Raw genomic sequence first — 13,892 nt, 5'->3', positions numbered from 1 at the left:
AGTAGTCCTGCACCTAACTGGCAACATTACATATTAACATATAGCATACAATTGGTATACATATAGATACATAGCATAACCAGTACAGGGGCAAGTCTACCTCCTACATAGTGGACACTTTTTTCCTGTAAAACTTTCACTATAAAGAAAAAAAGTCAGGAAATATTATTACTAAGACGAGGAAACATTTCAAAGATGTGCCTCACCTTTTTTATTAGTGATTTTTCGACTGGTGCCTTCAATTCCAGGAACTGGACGCAGATATCTTTTTTTTACTGGGGGCGGGCGAAATATTGGAGAAGCAGGGACAGAGAGACAAACTGGAAGTCCCGCAGCGCTCATCAGGAGGCCACTTATGCCTAATTTAAGTAATAAAGAGTTATTGGAAAAGCTTTGAGCTAAGTACCAATTGTATGTATAAATGCCTTCACCTCGATTTTCACCCTATAGTTACCTGCAAGTGCTGGTAGGACTATTCCAGAGCCTTCTAGATTATATAGGGGCAGTGGTGCAACCCTGTAAATTGCAAAGCACAGAAATTCTTTATTAATAGTCAAACACTTTATAGCAATTGCTATTTATTTAAGCCTGTAACATATACACTGGAGATCAAAATTAGAGAACAACACACAATTTCCTAACAGTTAAGCTCATTGTGTAGTTCTTTGTGATTATATCCTAACATGAGTAAACTAGCAGTATTTTAAGCTTATTTCATGAATTTAATTTATTGTAAAGCACACAATAAAAATATAAATGAGATAAGTGGAAAAAAGCACTGATTAAAATTGGAGAACACTTTCAGATACCTGCAAGTTTGTACTAACAGCAAAAATGGTGTGCAGTTCCAAAGTGACTGAAACCCTGTGCCAGCAGGTTGTCTAGATGATGCCAATAATGGGGACCCTATCAGCTATAGTAAAAGAAGTTGCTCGTTCCAAGTCTGTGATTTCGAGAATATTACATCTTTACAACATCACAAACTCTTTTAAGTCCCCAAGAAAGCTGGTCGCCCTCAAAAGACAAATGCAAGAGAGGACAGGATAATGTAGAAAATCTCCATGGGTAATCGTTTTAACAGTGCAGCTGGAATTGCTCGCCAATTCAGCACTGAACAGGGTAAGGATCTGTCGTGTCATACAGTGTCACAACATTTAAGAGCATTTGAACTGAAAGACCACTCTGCAGTGACCAAACCTCTCATTAGCAGAAAGAATAAAAAAGGATTTTGTGTCGACAGAGTAGAAGTGGTCCACAGTTAATTTTAGTGATGAATGTAAGTTTAATTTATTTGGGTTAGATGGGAAACATTATGTTTGTGGAATGCAAGCGTGTATCAGAACCTTCTTCAACAACATGTGGTTCCTGAAGCGGGCTTTACACGCTACAACATATCTAACGATGTGTCGGCGGGGTCACGTCGTAAGTGATGCACATCAGGCATCGTTAGTGGTGTTGTAGCGTGTGACAGCTATGTGCGATTGCGATTGAATGTAAAACCGTTCATCGCATACACGTCGTCATTTTCCTAAAAATTGCATGTCGGGTTGTTCAATGTTCCCGAGGCAGCACACATGGCAGTATGTGACACCCCGGGAACGATGAACAGATCTTACCTGCGTCCCGCCGGCTTTGCGGAAGGAAGGAGGTGGGCGGGATGTTTACATCCTGCTCATCTCCGCCCCTCCGCTTCTATTGGCCGGCTGCCGTGTGACGTCAGTGTGACGCCGAACGTCCCTCCCACTCAAGGAAGTGGATGTTCGCCGCCCACATCGAGGTCGTATGGAAGGGTAAGTACTTGTGACGGCAATTAATTGTTTGTGCGACACGGTCAACAAATCGAACGTGTCGCACATACGATGGGGGCGTGTCACATCGCATACAATATCGTATCCTTAATTGTAAGGTGTAAAGCAGGCTTTACTTGCATTTATCACTCAATCAGCCAGCAAATTTCATGCTAGACAATGCCACCTGTCACACAAGTAAAGCAGTTCCTTGATACCAAAAAGATTGAAACAATGAAATAGCTAGCCCAGAGTCCTGACCTAAACCCAATAGACAACCTCTGGAAAAACCTTGGTGACAAAGTTATGGCCAAGAAACCCACAAGTCAAAGAACTGTGGAAGAGACTGGAAAAAGAGTGGACCAAAATCACACCAGAGCAGTGTGAGAGACTAGTGGCCGCAGATGTGCTAAAGTCATTCAAAGCAAAGGCCTGTACACTTCCTAATGATTGGTGACTGTTGTTACCTTCAGAAAATTTAGTTATAATCTTTCTCTGTGCTACAGTCATTGCTGTTCACTAATTATGATCCTTACGTTTTGGACAAAATAAAGGTTTTATGTTGATAAACTTTGGATCTTTTGTAAAACAGTGTTCTAATGGCATGGTGTACCCCTTACAAAAAACCTTCTGATAAAAAGCAAATGATCATATACTTTGCAAAGAATGTATGAATCAAGCCACATACAAGGTTATCCTGGACAAACAGTTGCTTCCTTCTGCTCAGGCAATGTTCCCCAACTCTGAGGACTTTTTTTTCCAGCAGGACAATGCGACAATGCTAGGTCAATCAATGTGTGGATGAAGGACCACCACATCAAAACCCTGTCATGGCCAGCTCAAACTCCAGACCTGAACCCCATTGAAAACCTCTGGAATGTAATCAAGAGAAAGATGGATAGTCACAAGCCATCAAACAAAGAAGAAACTGCTTATATTTTTGCACCAGGCGTGGCATAAGGTCACCCAAAAGTAGTGTGAAAGAGTAATGGAGGCATGCCAAGACGCATGAAAGCTGTCATTATAAATCATGGTTCTTCCACAAAATATTGATTTCTGAACTTTTCCTGAGTTAAAACATTAGTATTGTTGTTTCTAAATCATTAGGAACTAGTTTTCTTTGCACTATTTGAGGTCTGAAAACAGTGCATTTTTTTGTTATTTTGACCATTTCTCATTTTCAGAAAATAAATACAAAATTTATTGCTTGGAAATTCGGAGAGAAAAATCAAAAAAACTGAAAAATTTGCAGTGGTCTCTTAATATTTTCTAACTATCTGACATAAAACAGAAGTTTCTGGCTGATGTTTTGAGATGTTGCTTCAATATTGCCACATAATCTTCTTTCCCCATGATGCCATGTGTTTTATGAAGGGCACCAGTCCACCAGCATCTTCACAAGGTATAACATTATATCCCCCCAGGCTGTACCATATTGTAATCAGGCTCCAGCAGTATCTATTGTCCTTGATCTGGTGAGGGGTTGCATGTATATTGTTCTCCTCTGCAGGGCGCTTCCCTAATACACAATCTCTGGAGACTGTTCTAGAGAGTTCTTTCTAACTAGGAGCTACAAGTAGGAAATGTTAAAGGGGTGGGTCTGAGCACTTCTGCCCATCCAAGGGGGGGATCTAAGGAGAGGTGGGCGTTTCAGCCACATGTTTTGAGTTGGTTGATGCTTTGTTGGGTGAAGGGATAGTTTCTGTTGCTGAAGCCAGGTCCTGGTGCCTGTGTATGGACTATGCGACATTGAAGATCAGCTGCTTCTTGGGATTGTGTTGTCTCAGCCACTCTACCGGATTTAAGGAACTCATCTAAGGACTGTTGTTGCATTTTCCTTGGCGTCGGATTGCTGGGTGGCGCCCTCGGATCTGTTTTCTTTGTCTGGACTCATTGTGGACTCTAAAGAACCATTTGGATATTGGATGTTTTATGCTCCCTGCCTCAATAAAACTTGTTGGATTGTTCATCGACCTGGTGTCCCTGCCTGCTCTGTCGCATACCCCGTCACACAAGGTCTTTTGCTTTTTGTTCTTAGGTTGATATGCACATGTCTGACCAAAGCACGTTCAGCTTTGGTACACAGATCATGTCTCCTTCTTAAGCGGTATGATGGCTTGTATGTACTTGTGTATAATTGTTTGTACAGATGAACGAGACACCTTCAGGTATCTAGAAACTGCACCCAAGGATAAATCAGACTTGTGCAAGACCACAATTCTTTTCCTGAGATCTTGGCTGATTTTTTTTACTTTCCCGTGATGCTTCACAAAGAAGCTGTGTGTTTCAGGTGTGCATTAAAAAATACATCCACAGGTGTGTCTCCAATTAACTCAGATGTTGCCAATAAACCTAACAGAAGCTTCCAAAGACATGACATCATCATATGGGCTGTCCCATATTGTTTAAAGGCATAGTAGTCTTAGTGTATTTAAACTTTTGACTTTGTAAAAAAGTAATAAAAATGCCTTAAAACATTCTCTCAGTATTCTGTCATTTGGCAAATATAAATAATTTTGCTTCTTAATTGACCTAAAACACAAAAGGTTTATTCTGATTTCATGTCAGATAGTGAGAAAAACATGCATATGTGTCTTTTTTTGTAGTGCATGTAAACTTCTGGTTTCAACTGTCTATATACGTTGATCAGCCATCACATTAAAAACCATCAAAAGTGGGGAATAACAGTGAATAAAGTCGTATGCCAATATTAGCCATCAATATATGGGATATGAGTTAACAAATAAAAAAATCAGTTCTTTAACCCCCTCCTACAACACAAAGTATATGTACATTATAGAGTAGTATTGTTTACTGCACTATGATGTATATATGAGTTATTTTGCGAGGTTAGACTTGTTCATAAACAGTGCCCATGCCAGCTAGTCGATAGCAACTATGTCAAGTAAATGGTTTGTAAGAGGGAGACTACTCCCGCTATCATCATATGTCCCCCACCCTACAGCACATATGTCAGGAGAGAAGTTTTAATAACTTCCTAAGTCAGCATCTTATTTTGTTTGTGATTGTAGCCCAAAAAACTGGATTATTTGTTATTTGAGCAGTCAGACGTATTTTTTTATTCTTTTGATTGTAAACTTTTGAGGACTTTTTCCTTTGTTGTTGTGTACTTGCGCCACAAGATACTTCTTTTATTGTAATGTGTACATTTTTATACATTGTATATACATTGAATTGTTAATGTTTGTGCCAGGTGGAACCGTAAGTGAGCAGGGCAGGGTAGTGGCCCACCGGAGAACCGACTGGAAACCGGAGCACTAGGGGGGTACTCAGACCCAGAACGAGGCCCAGAAGCCACTGGACCACATCGAATTTACTGATTGAGGTCTGGACTTTAGGTCCTTTTCCATCCCAAGTCCCGACTGAAGACAACAGCCCACCGAGGGGGATAGAAAACCACCGCACAGGCAGAGAGATCCCACGGGCCAGCGTCTGCGGGCAAACGGACTCCACCGACACATACAAAGCCGGGGAGCGGACTCCCGTTGCTGAAGCACAGGCAGTCTACACAAACATAACAAGGTGCAGGAGAAAGGCCAAGACCACCAACCCGGGTGGGGGACCAGACGCAGCCGGCTCCGGGCACCGACCACCATCAACTTTGTTTACCAGAGACTTGTGTGTGTCAATAATTGCGAGTACAACAGTGCCATCCGACCGCGCACCGCCCTGCACCGCCCAGCCACTACTCTCCCCAAACGGGTCCCGGGGCCATCATCCCTGCCTACGGAGGGGTTAACATCTTGCTGCACGACCATCTCCCCCGGGGGCCCCGTAACTGCAACGGTGGTGTCTATACATTCATCACGTCCCGTGGGTGGCGTCATGAACTCAAACATGGATCCGGCCGTACACCTACCTAACCACCCCCATCGAGATCGCCAGCAACCCCTTGCAGAGCGACGTGACCCCCGGGTCCGGAGGCGCTCGAGCCACCCACCAAACGAGCCCAGATCCGAGCAGCTCGGTACACATCGACTCTTCTGGCATCACGAACAGGATTGAATCCATGAAGTGCACCTTGAAGTTGAAGTCAGCGGTGATCCGTTGCGAAATTTGGAGAATCCGCCATCTTGACGCCATCTTTTGGCGCGAAGATTCCCGCCAGATTCTTTTTCCCCGCAGAAAGGGCGTGAAAGCGGAAGCCCCGCCCCCAGAGAACGCGGCCTGGCAAAGAAAGTGAGCGGTCGCAAAATGAAGTTGTTCGGCTGGAAAAGGGAAGGCCGCAAAAAGACCAAGGGGGAGCAGATGGAGGATGTTTGCTTCCAAGCCTGATGCCGGCCCCGCGCCGACCGCTGGAGTGGCGGTGCCTGCAGAGAATGCCGCTGGTGAGGAGGAGGCTACAGCCCCCGCTCCGTCGCAGGAGCGGCAGGCCCGAGGTTCCGGTGGTGACTCCCCATGCAGCAGCTGGCGGAGACCCGCCTGCCGCAGGAAGGATGTCGGCCCCGGTAGTCCGCCCGGCCGCGACGGGAACGACGCCCGACTCCGAAGACCTCCCGATAGCCAGCTCAGAGTCGGAGGCAACGGATGGCAGCAGCTCAGAGGATGACATGGAGTCCATTTCCGGAGATGAGGTCCCGCTCGTCATCGGCTTCTTTGGGAACACGATGATGGCGACCTGCAGGTACTGTCGGCAGCTAGGGCACTTCGCAGGCATGTGCCCTAAGAATGGTAGTCCTTAAGGAGCCGGGAGCCGCACCCGCAAGTTAACCCCCGAAGTTTTACAGTTAAGTGTTTTAAAGTTTAAAGGACCCGCTCCTGCAGTAACCCTCTTGCCTTTGTTGAATGTCCCCATATTCCCGGGAGACGCCATCCAGCACACGGGTGGAAGGAGGAGGACCTTGTCCGACTTGTTGAACGTCACCGCGGTCGGAGCCGCGGAGGGAGCCATCAGGGGTCGGAGCCCCTGGTGGAGGACGGCAAGGAGTTAAAGGAATGAGGACAGTTTCTGCTACAGAGTCCGGTCTACCATACCCGCACCGCAGGCAGTGGAAGACGGGGTCTTTATGGACAGTGTCACCCGAGAGTGAAGGTGGCATTGGGGACCCGTGCTGCCCTGTGGTGGACTGTGGAAAAGTGGCAGTAGAAGGCTGCGTCGGCAGCGAAGTAACCCTCTTTGTAAATAGTCCTGGACCACTCTTTCAGGTCCCACAGCCTCCGGAGAGGCAGGTTGGAGGAAGGGCATGCGGGAATGCGATGGCCGAGGCCCTGTCACCAATGGAGCCGATGACAACCCTCCGGGTCAGGGGTCCCCTGGACGTGGGGCCTCTGAGAGACTGCCGGGTATGGAACTTTGTACCCGGCCCGAGTGGGCAATACCCGGACCCGTTCCTGTTCCTGGTCTGGGGAAAGGGGTGCTGCCTGTTTCTTAGAGGCAGCATCAAGGGCAGGTTTGCTTGGGTGGGTGAGTGAAAGGAATGGGTCCCGTCCCGTTTCCAGTTTTAATAAAAATGTTGGTAACGTTTAAGCAAAATGCCTCCCGCAAGGGAAAAAACCGTACATATGCTTGAAAAATGTAAATAATGTTATTATAATTGTATATGTTCTCTTTTTATCTTTTTCAGTTAAAATAAACGGTGGTGGTCGGACAGCCCGCGGACGGTCTGTGGTTAACCAAGGACTATCCAGGTAGTCACAGATAGGCCCTGCATAACACCTGTCCCCTAAAAAGGTAACAGCAGCCAACCACATTAAAACCTAGTCACCTCCCTCCGGGCTTATTGGCCACACCAGGGTGTGGAGCCAGGCGGTTGGCGGAGTCCAGAGGGCCTGAGGCAGGAAAAAGACAGAGTAGTCAGACAGTTGAGGCTGTGGAGTCAAGTCAAGTTCAGTGGAGTGGAGTGACAGTCTGACAGGTGTGAGGGTCGTAGCCTGCACACCTTGGCTAGGAGGCAGGCGGTGGCTTGGCCTGCAGGAGCCAGGAGGACGGCCAGGTGGAACCGTAAGGGACTGGGGCAGGGTAGTGACCCACCGGTACCGAACCGGGGAACCGACTGGAAACCGGAGCACCAGGGGGTACTCAGACCCAGAACGAGGCCCAGAAGCCACTGGACCATGTCAAATTTACTGATTGAAGTCTGGACTTTAGGTCTTTTCCCATCCCAAGTCCCGACTGAAGACAACAGCCCACCGAGGGGGATAGAAAGCCACCACACAGGCAGAGAGATCCCACGAGGCAGCGTCTGTGGGCAAATGGACTCCACTGACACATACACAGCCGGGGAGCGGACTCTCGTTGCTGAAGCACAGGCAGTCTACACAAACATAACACGGTGCAGGAGAAAGGCCAAGACCACCAACCCGGGTGGGGGACCAGACGCAGCCGGCTGCGGGCACCGACCACCATCAACTTTGTTTACCAGAGACTTGTGTGTGTCAATAATCGTGAGTACAACAGTGCCATCCGGCCACGCAACGCCCTGCACCGCCCAGCCACTACTCTCCCCAAACGGGTCCCGGGGCCACCATCCCTGCCCACGAAGGGGTTAACATCTTGCCGCACGACCATCTCCCCCGAGTGCCCCCGTAACTGCAGCGCTGGTGTCTATACCTTCACCATGTCCCGTGGATGGCGTCACGAACTCAAACACGGCTCCAGCTGTACACCTACCTAACCACCCCCATCGAGATCGCCAGCAACCCCTTGCAAAGCGACGTGACCCCCGGGTCCGGAGGCGCTCAAGCCACCCACCAAACAAGCCCGGATCCGAGCGGCTCGGCTGCGGCCGAGCGCGGGGTGGTACATACTCCCACCTTCAAGTTCCACGGATGAAAACCTATATCGTTAAGGTGAACTCCATCCCTTCTAACAAAATCCAAATCTAGTACCTCTAGTTTTCTGTGCTTGACAAACACTTCACCATTCCTGCAAACAAATTTGGAAATTGTTCTATTCACTTTCCCCTTGCCCCTGTTAAGTTTGTCCACAGAGCAAGCTTTCCGCCAGTTAAGGCAAGCCACGATCACCTTGGAAAATAGCTCCTTTAACCGCAACAGATCAAATTTAATATCCCGAACTAGATCCCTGGAGGACCGCACGCCTAGGTCATTGCCCCCAACATGCAATATCAGTACATCCGGCAGGCGATCCAGCCTAGCATAATAATGCAATTGGGTCAGCAGGCCGCTCCACAACAATCCTCTAATTTCGATCGAGGGCACACTTGCTTCTCCCTTGTCAAATCCTAACCATCTACCATCCAGATGCTGATCCGCTCATAGTGCATTCCAGTAAACGAAGGAGTGGCCCACAATTCACACTAAACATATGCGCTTGTATCTGTAGAAAAACAGAATTAGCCACACCAAAGAAACAGGATGTACACATATACAGAATAAAAAACTTGACTACAAATGGACCTATGACTTGTACCAACTAGACTTCCAATGGTCAATTTGCTTCACCACGCTCCTAGTGAAACCCCATCGAGCTGCTTCCATCGTAGCCTCAATTCTGACTGAATGGGATGCGAACTCCTTGTGTTTCAAACACAACCGCTTCAATACCATATGGAAAACTGCCATGTACTAAAATCTAGAAAGAGTCCTCCCATCCTCATGAATCAAGAAAGACGTGTCCCTTATCTCCAGTCTCAAAACCAAATACTCAACAACACAATGTACTGGACATGCTAAAGAACCCATCACTCTAAACAACACCATGTTGTCCTTTTCCAGCTTGATCTGTTTTAGACCGACGCAAAAAAATAAACTACCCAATCCTGACCGTATTCAATATGCCCAACAACAAAGCATCCTGTGATAATACCGTCCTGTTAACCAATTCACTAATTCTGAAGGCACCAAAAAAGGCCAGCGAAAAGGCTATCTGAAACAATGCAACCTTCTAACCGTTCGAACAAATCCTTTAAGGGCATTTAGCATGGACTCTAATAATGAAAAATAAACTGTTTTCCTACTACCCAACCTGTAAAATTCCTCTTGTAGCCCCGCAAGGCTCGTTTAACTAAAAAATCCTTTGTAACGTCAACCATCTGTAAAAACCTAAACCAAAATAATAGTCCCACCATTTTCTTTAATATACCAGAAGCAGAAACCCCATTCGAAAAATAATTACCGATAAAATATAACAGCGGCAACAAATCCCCACCCAGCCCCTCTCTATTCACAGATCTACAAAACTCTAACCATTATGTCCATACCGCCTCATATGCCGTTCGGATTGCAACATTTAATCAAAGGATATCAGCCTCCATAGATAATCCGGGCAAGGGGTGGAACACTGCTCCACTTCCATAGCCAGCGTGTGTAGTCGGTCTCACTGGAAACAACAAATAGAATTTGCTGAGCAATTTTTCAGCCCTGGCACGTCTGGCAGAACACCATGCATTTAGCGCCAAACCCTTCAGAACAAGGTTTTACATCAGGTTCACTATGAGAGGAGATGAAGCGGTTAAACTATTGATAACATGAATGATCACGAAATTATCACAACAAACGTTAACCTTTTTATTTCTAAATGACTCACCCCACATTTCAACGGCGGCTACAATAGGAAATAAATCCAAAACAGCCAAATTACGAACGAAGCCATTGTCTCTCAAAGCATCCGGCCACGAACCTTCAAACCATTTACCTTGAAATAATTGCTGAAACTGCGATCCTGAAGCATCCCTGAATCATTCCCAATTGGAACTATTCACCTATTCTTCCATCAAAACAGATTTCTGTTAAACTTAACTAAAAAAGAGGCCCAAATCCATAGGTTCGCACACCCGCGGTAGTAGCCACCAACCACGACAAACAATACGACCTATAGGCATGATACAACATGCAAAGTTAAGCTTTCCCAGTAACAACTAAAGCTCCCACAAATACAATTTCTTTCCCATTAATGCCACGAGAACGTGGGCCCGCAAATCCAGAATCTTATCCATAGGTAAGCGACATTCCATGGCGACTGAATCCAAATCAATACCCAAAAAGCATTGTCGTAGACGGGCCTTCCGGTTTTTTCCAGAGCCAAAGTGATCCCAAACGTAGCAGCCACCTGCTCGACCTTGTGTAGTAGGAGTGAATAACAATCAGAGCCTGCAGGACCCAGGCACAAAAAGTTATCCAGGTAATGCAGCACTGACTGCTGACCAGATTCGGTTCCGACCACCCATTCCACAAAAGTGCTAAAACTTTCAAACAGCAAACATGAAATAGAACAGCCAATGGGCAGGCACCGATCTACAAAAAAATTTAACATTCTACACACAACCGGGTAAGTGAAAACACTTGGGGTACACCTGCAATAAAGGAAAAATGACCTCAATGTCCATTTTGCCCATCAGGGCTCCCTTCCCACATCTCCGCAGCCACCCCAAGGCTTTGTTAAAAGACACATACGATACTGTATGTAGCTCGTTGCCAATACCATCATTCACCGACTGACCTGGTGGATACAATAAATGATATATGTCGAAACTTGTTCGGCTCCTGTTTTGGCATGACCCCCAAAGGAGAAACCTGCAAGCGGGACAAAATTGATAGATACCTAGATTGGTGGAGATTAGCTTATTCTTATCGGACTGAATCCATATAGTACCGATTTTGGTTAATAATGTATCATTATTGTGTGTATATACTTGTTGATATCTGCTTTTTGTCATTTTCTTCACATGTAAAAATATTCCAGTCAGATCGTCCGACCTGATGAAGGCCTAAGGCCGAAACGTCCTGGCGGACTTTCTATTTTTGTAAAGCACCATTTTCACCTTCCTTAATAAAGAAAAGCAGATTAAGAAATACATGAATCAGTGTGAACCTTTTTCTTTGGGAAAGTTATAAGTGTGCCGGAGTTCCCTTTTTCAGTATTGTCTTTATTACTCCAGAGCACCTACCCTAGGTGATGCTAGGTCTTATCTCTCTTTTTGTGAATACACATACAGACAGTATATACATACAGATAGTATACACATACATACACAGTATACACAGACAGACAGTATACACAGACAGACAGTATACACAGACAGAAAGACTGTATACACAGACAGATTGAATACACAGACTAAATACATAGACAGACTGTATACACAGACAGACTGTATACACAGAAAGATAGTATACACAGAAAGACAGTATACACAGACAGACAGTTTTTTAAGACAGACAGTATATACAGACAGTCAGTATACACAGACAGATAGTATACATAGACAGACAGTATATACACAGATAGTATACATAGACAGACAGACAGTATACACAGATAGTATACATAGACAGACAGACAGCTACATATTGCACACTATACAGGACACACATATCTTATACATAGCACATACAGGCAACACATAACACATACAGGCAGCACATAACACATACAGGCAGCACATAACACATACAGGCAGCACATAACACATACAGGCAGCACATAACACATACAGACAGCACATAACACAGACACAGACAGCACATTACACAGATAGCACATTACACAGACACAGACAGCACATTACACAGACACAGACAGCACATTACACAGACAGCACATAACACATGACTCACATTATATTCACCTGCCTGTGATGCAATTCAGCACCCTCCCGCGCATCTAGCTGAGGTAAGGCAGGGGTTGGGGTTGGAAGGCCCCCCCAGTCTGAGATCAGCTGAACCTGGCTGGTATCAGCGTCCCTTCCCTGGTTTGAGAGCAGCGGTCTGAGATGAGCGGGCGGGCCACTTCACCACCTGACCCCCCCCCCCCCGGTCTGAGGGAAGGGGACCCCCCGGTCTGAGATGAGCGGGCGGACTACCTCACCACCTGACACCCCCCCCGGTTTGAGAGAAGCGGGCCCCCCCGGTCTGAGATGAGTGGGCGGGCCACCTCACACCCCAGGTCTGAGATAAGCGGGCCCCCCCGAGCTGAGATGAGCGGGCGGGTAACCTCACCACCTCACACACCCCCGGCGAATGTCTTCAGCTAACAGCGCTTACCTGTCCCGCTGGCTACCGCGTTCTCGCCACCTCTGCCGATGTTACTTGCAGGAGTGTAATGAGGTCGCAGCGTGATGACCTCACCACACTACTGCAAGGCCCAGCGATGACGCGCCGGCGCCCTGCTCTGCTCCAATGACGCTGCCTCCACTCCACCACATGGCTAATTTGCATGCTCCGCCCCGTCACATGCAAATTAGTCATGTAAGGAGGTGAAGCGACACCGCCGGGCAGCTGTGACTGGGGCCTGGTGAAGAGGAGGGGCCCGTCCTGCCGGGGGCTTAATAAAGATCAGCATTTACCCCGGGCCTGTCCGGGCCCCCTCTCTTCACCGGGCCCCCTACACTAGACACAGTAATAATGCCCTGATGGCGGCCCTGTGGCCACATTGCTTCTATTTTTACCAGAGTCACTCCCCTTTCAGTTAGTATCTCTGGTGCACCCCTTTGAATTTTTAAAACACAAAGACTGCCCATAGTTCCCGACGCAAAAGGAACAATCAAATTTAAAGCGATAGGTCGCGCCGTACCGGCATTGATTGTCGTTAACTTGCCAGCAACAACCTGGCTGCTGGTGCGCCAAGGGTGTTGCAAATGTTGACCTCCCAGTTCCCGGTCGAAAAACTGCGGGGTGACCCCGTGGCCTCCATAAGGTGCATCCACAATGCAATGTCTTTACGTTCCCACTGGAGCCCTGGCCTAAAGGCGTTCTGTTGACGGACCTGCTCATCATACCGCAGCCAAGCAGTGGCAGTGCCACCAAAGAAGATGCACACCACACCTATCAAATCCATTTAACAAAACAACAGTGAACAATTCTGCAGAGCCTTTTCCCCTATCATACTGGCTAAAATGACAAAAGCCTGCAACCAGTTTGAGAAGGTACGAGGTATCAAACGGTACTGGTGTTTTTCCTCCTCCTCTTTCTTGCCTTCACTTTATCCAGATTCAATTTTTCCAAGGGGAGTAAAGAATACATTTCTACATATTTATCACTCCAATTTTTTTGTGCATCAATTGCTTTAAATTGGCCTTTAGGGGACCATCAAAGCAAAAGTACACCTCCCCATGTGCAGCATCATCCAACCTAATACCAGGATCCACTGACCCTGCTGGGGAACTCATCCCCGAAACCATGACC

The 13,892-nt window shown here is 46.8% G+C and overlaps 1 protein-coding gene across 1 annotated transcript in view; it reads right to left on the bottom strand.

The window, feature by feature from the left end:
- Nucleotides 1–13,892, bottom strand: part of LOC142309884 (E3 ubiquitin-protein ligase DTX4-like) — a 161,350-nt gene that overhangs the window by 57,362 nt on the left and 90,096 nt on the right. The window contains exons 3-4 of the mRNA XM_075347339.1: nucleotides 455–516; nucleotides 207–359 (exon numbers count right to left, since the gene is read on the bottom strand). Of these exons, the coding sequence (XP_075203454.1) occupies nucleotides 207–359; nucleotides 455–516 (215 nt within the window). The remainder of the gene's footprint in view (nucleotides 1–206; nucleotides 360–454; nucleotides 517–13,892) is intronic.

Source organism: Anomaloglossus baeobatrachus, chromosome 5 (assembly GCF_048569485.1).
Source record: "Anomaloglossus baeobatrachus isolate aAnoBae1 chromosome 5, aAnoBae1.hap1, whole genome shotgun sequence".
NCBI classification, from domain to species: Eukaryota; Metazoa; Chordata; class Amphibia; order Anura; family Aromobatidae; genus Anomaloglossus; species Anomaloglossus baeobatrachus.
The sequence above is the reverse complement of the archived record's forward strand: the minus strand, read 5'-3'. Positions and strand labels throughout refer to the sequence as shown.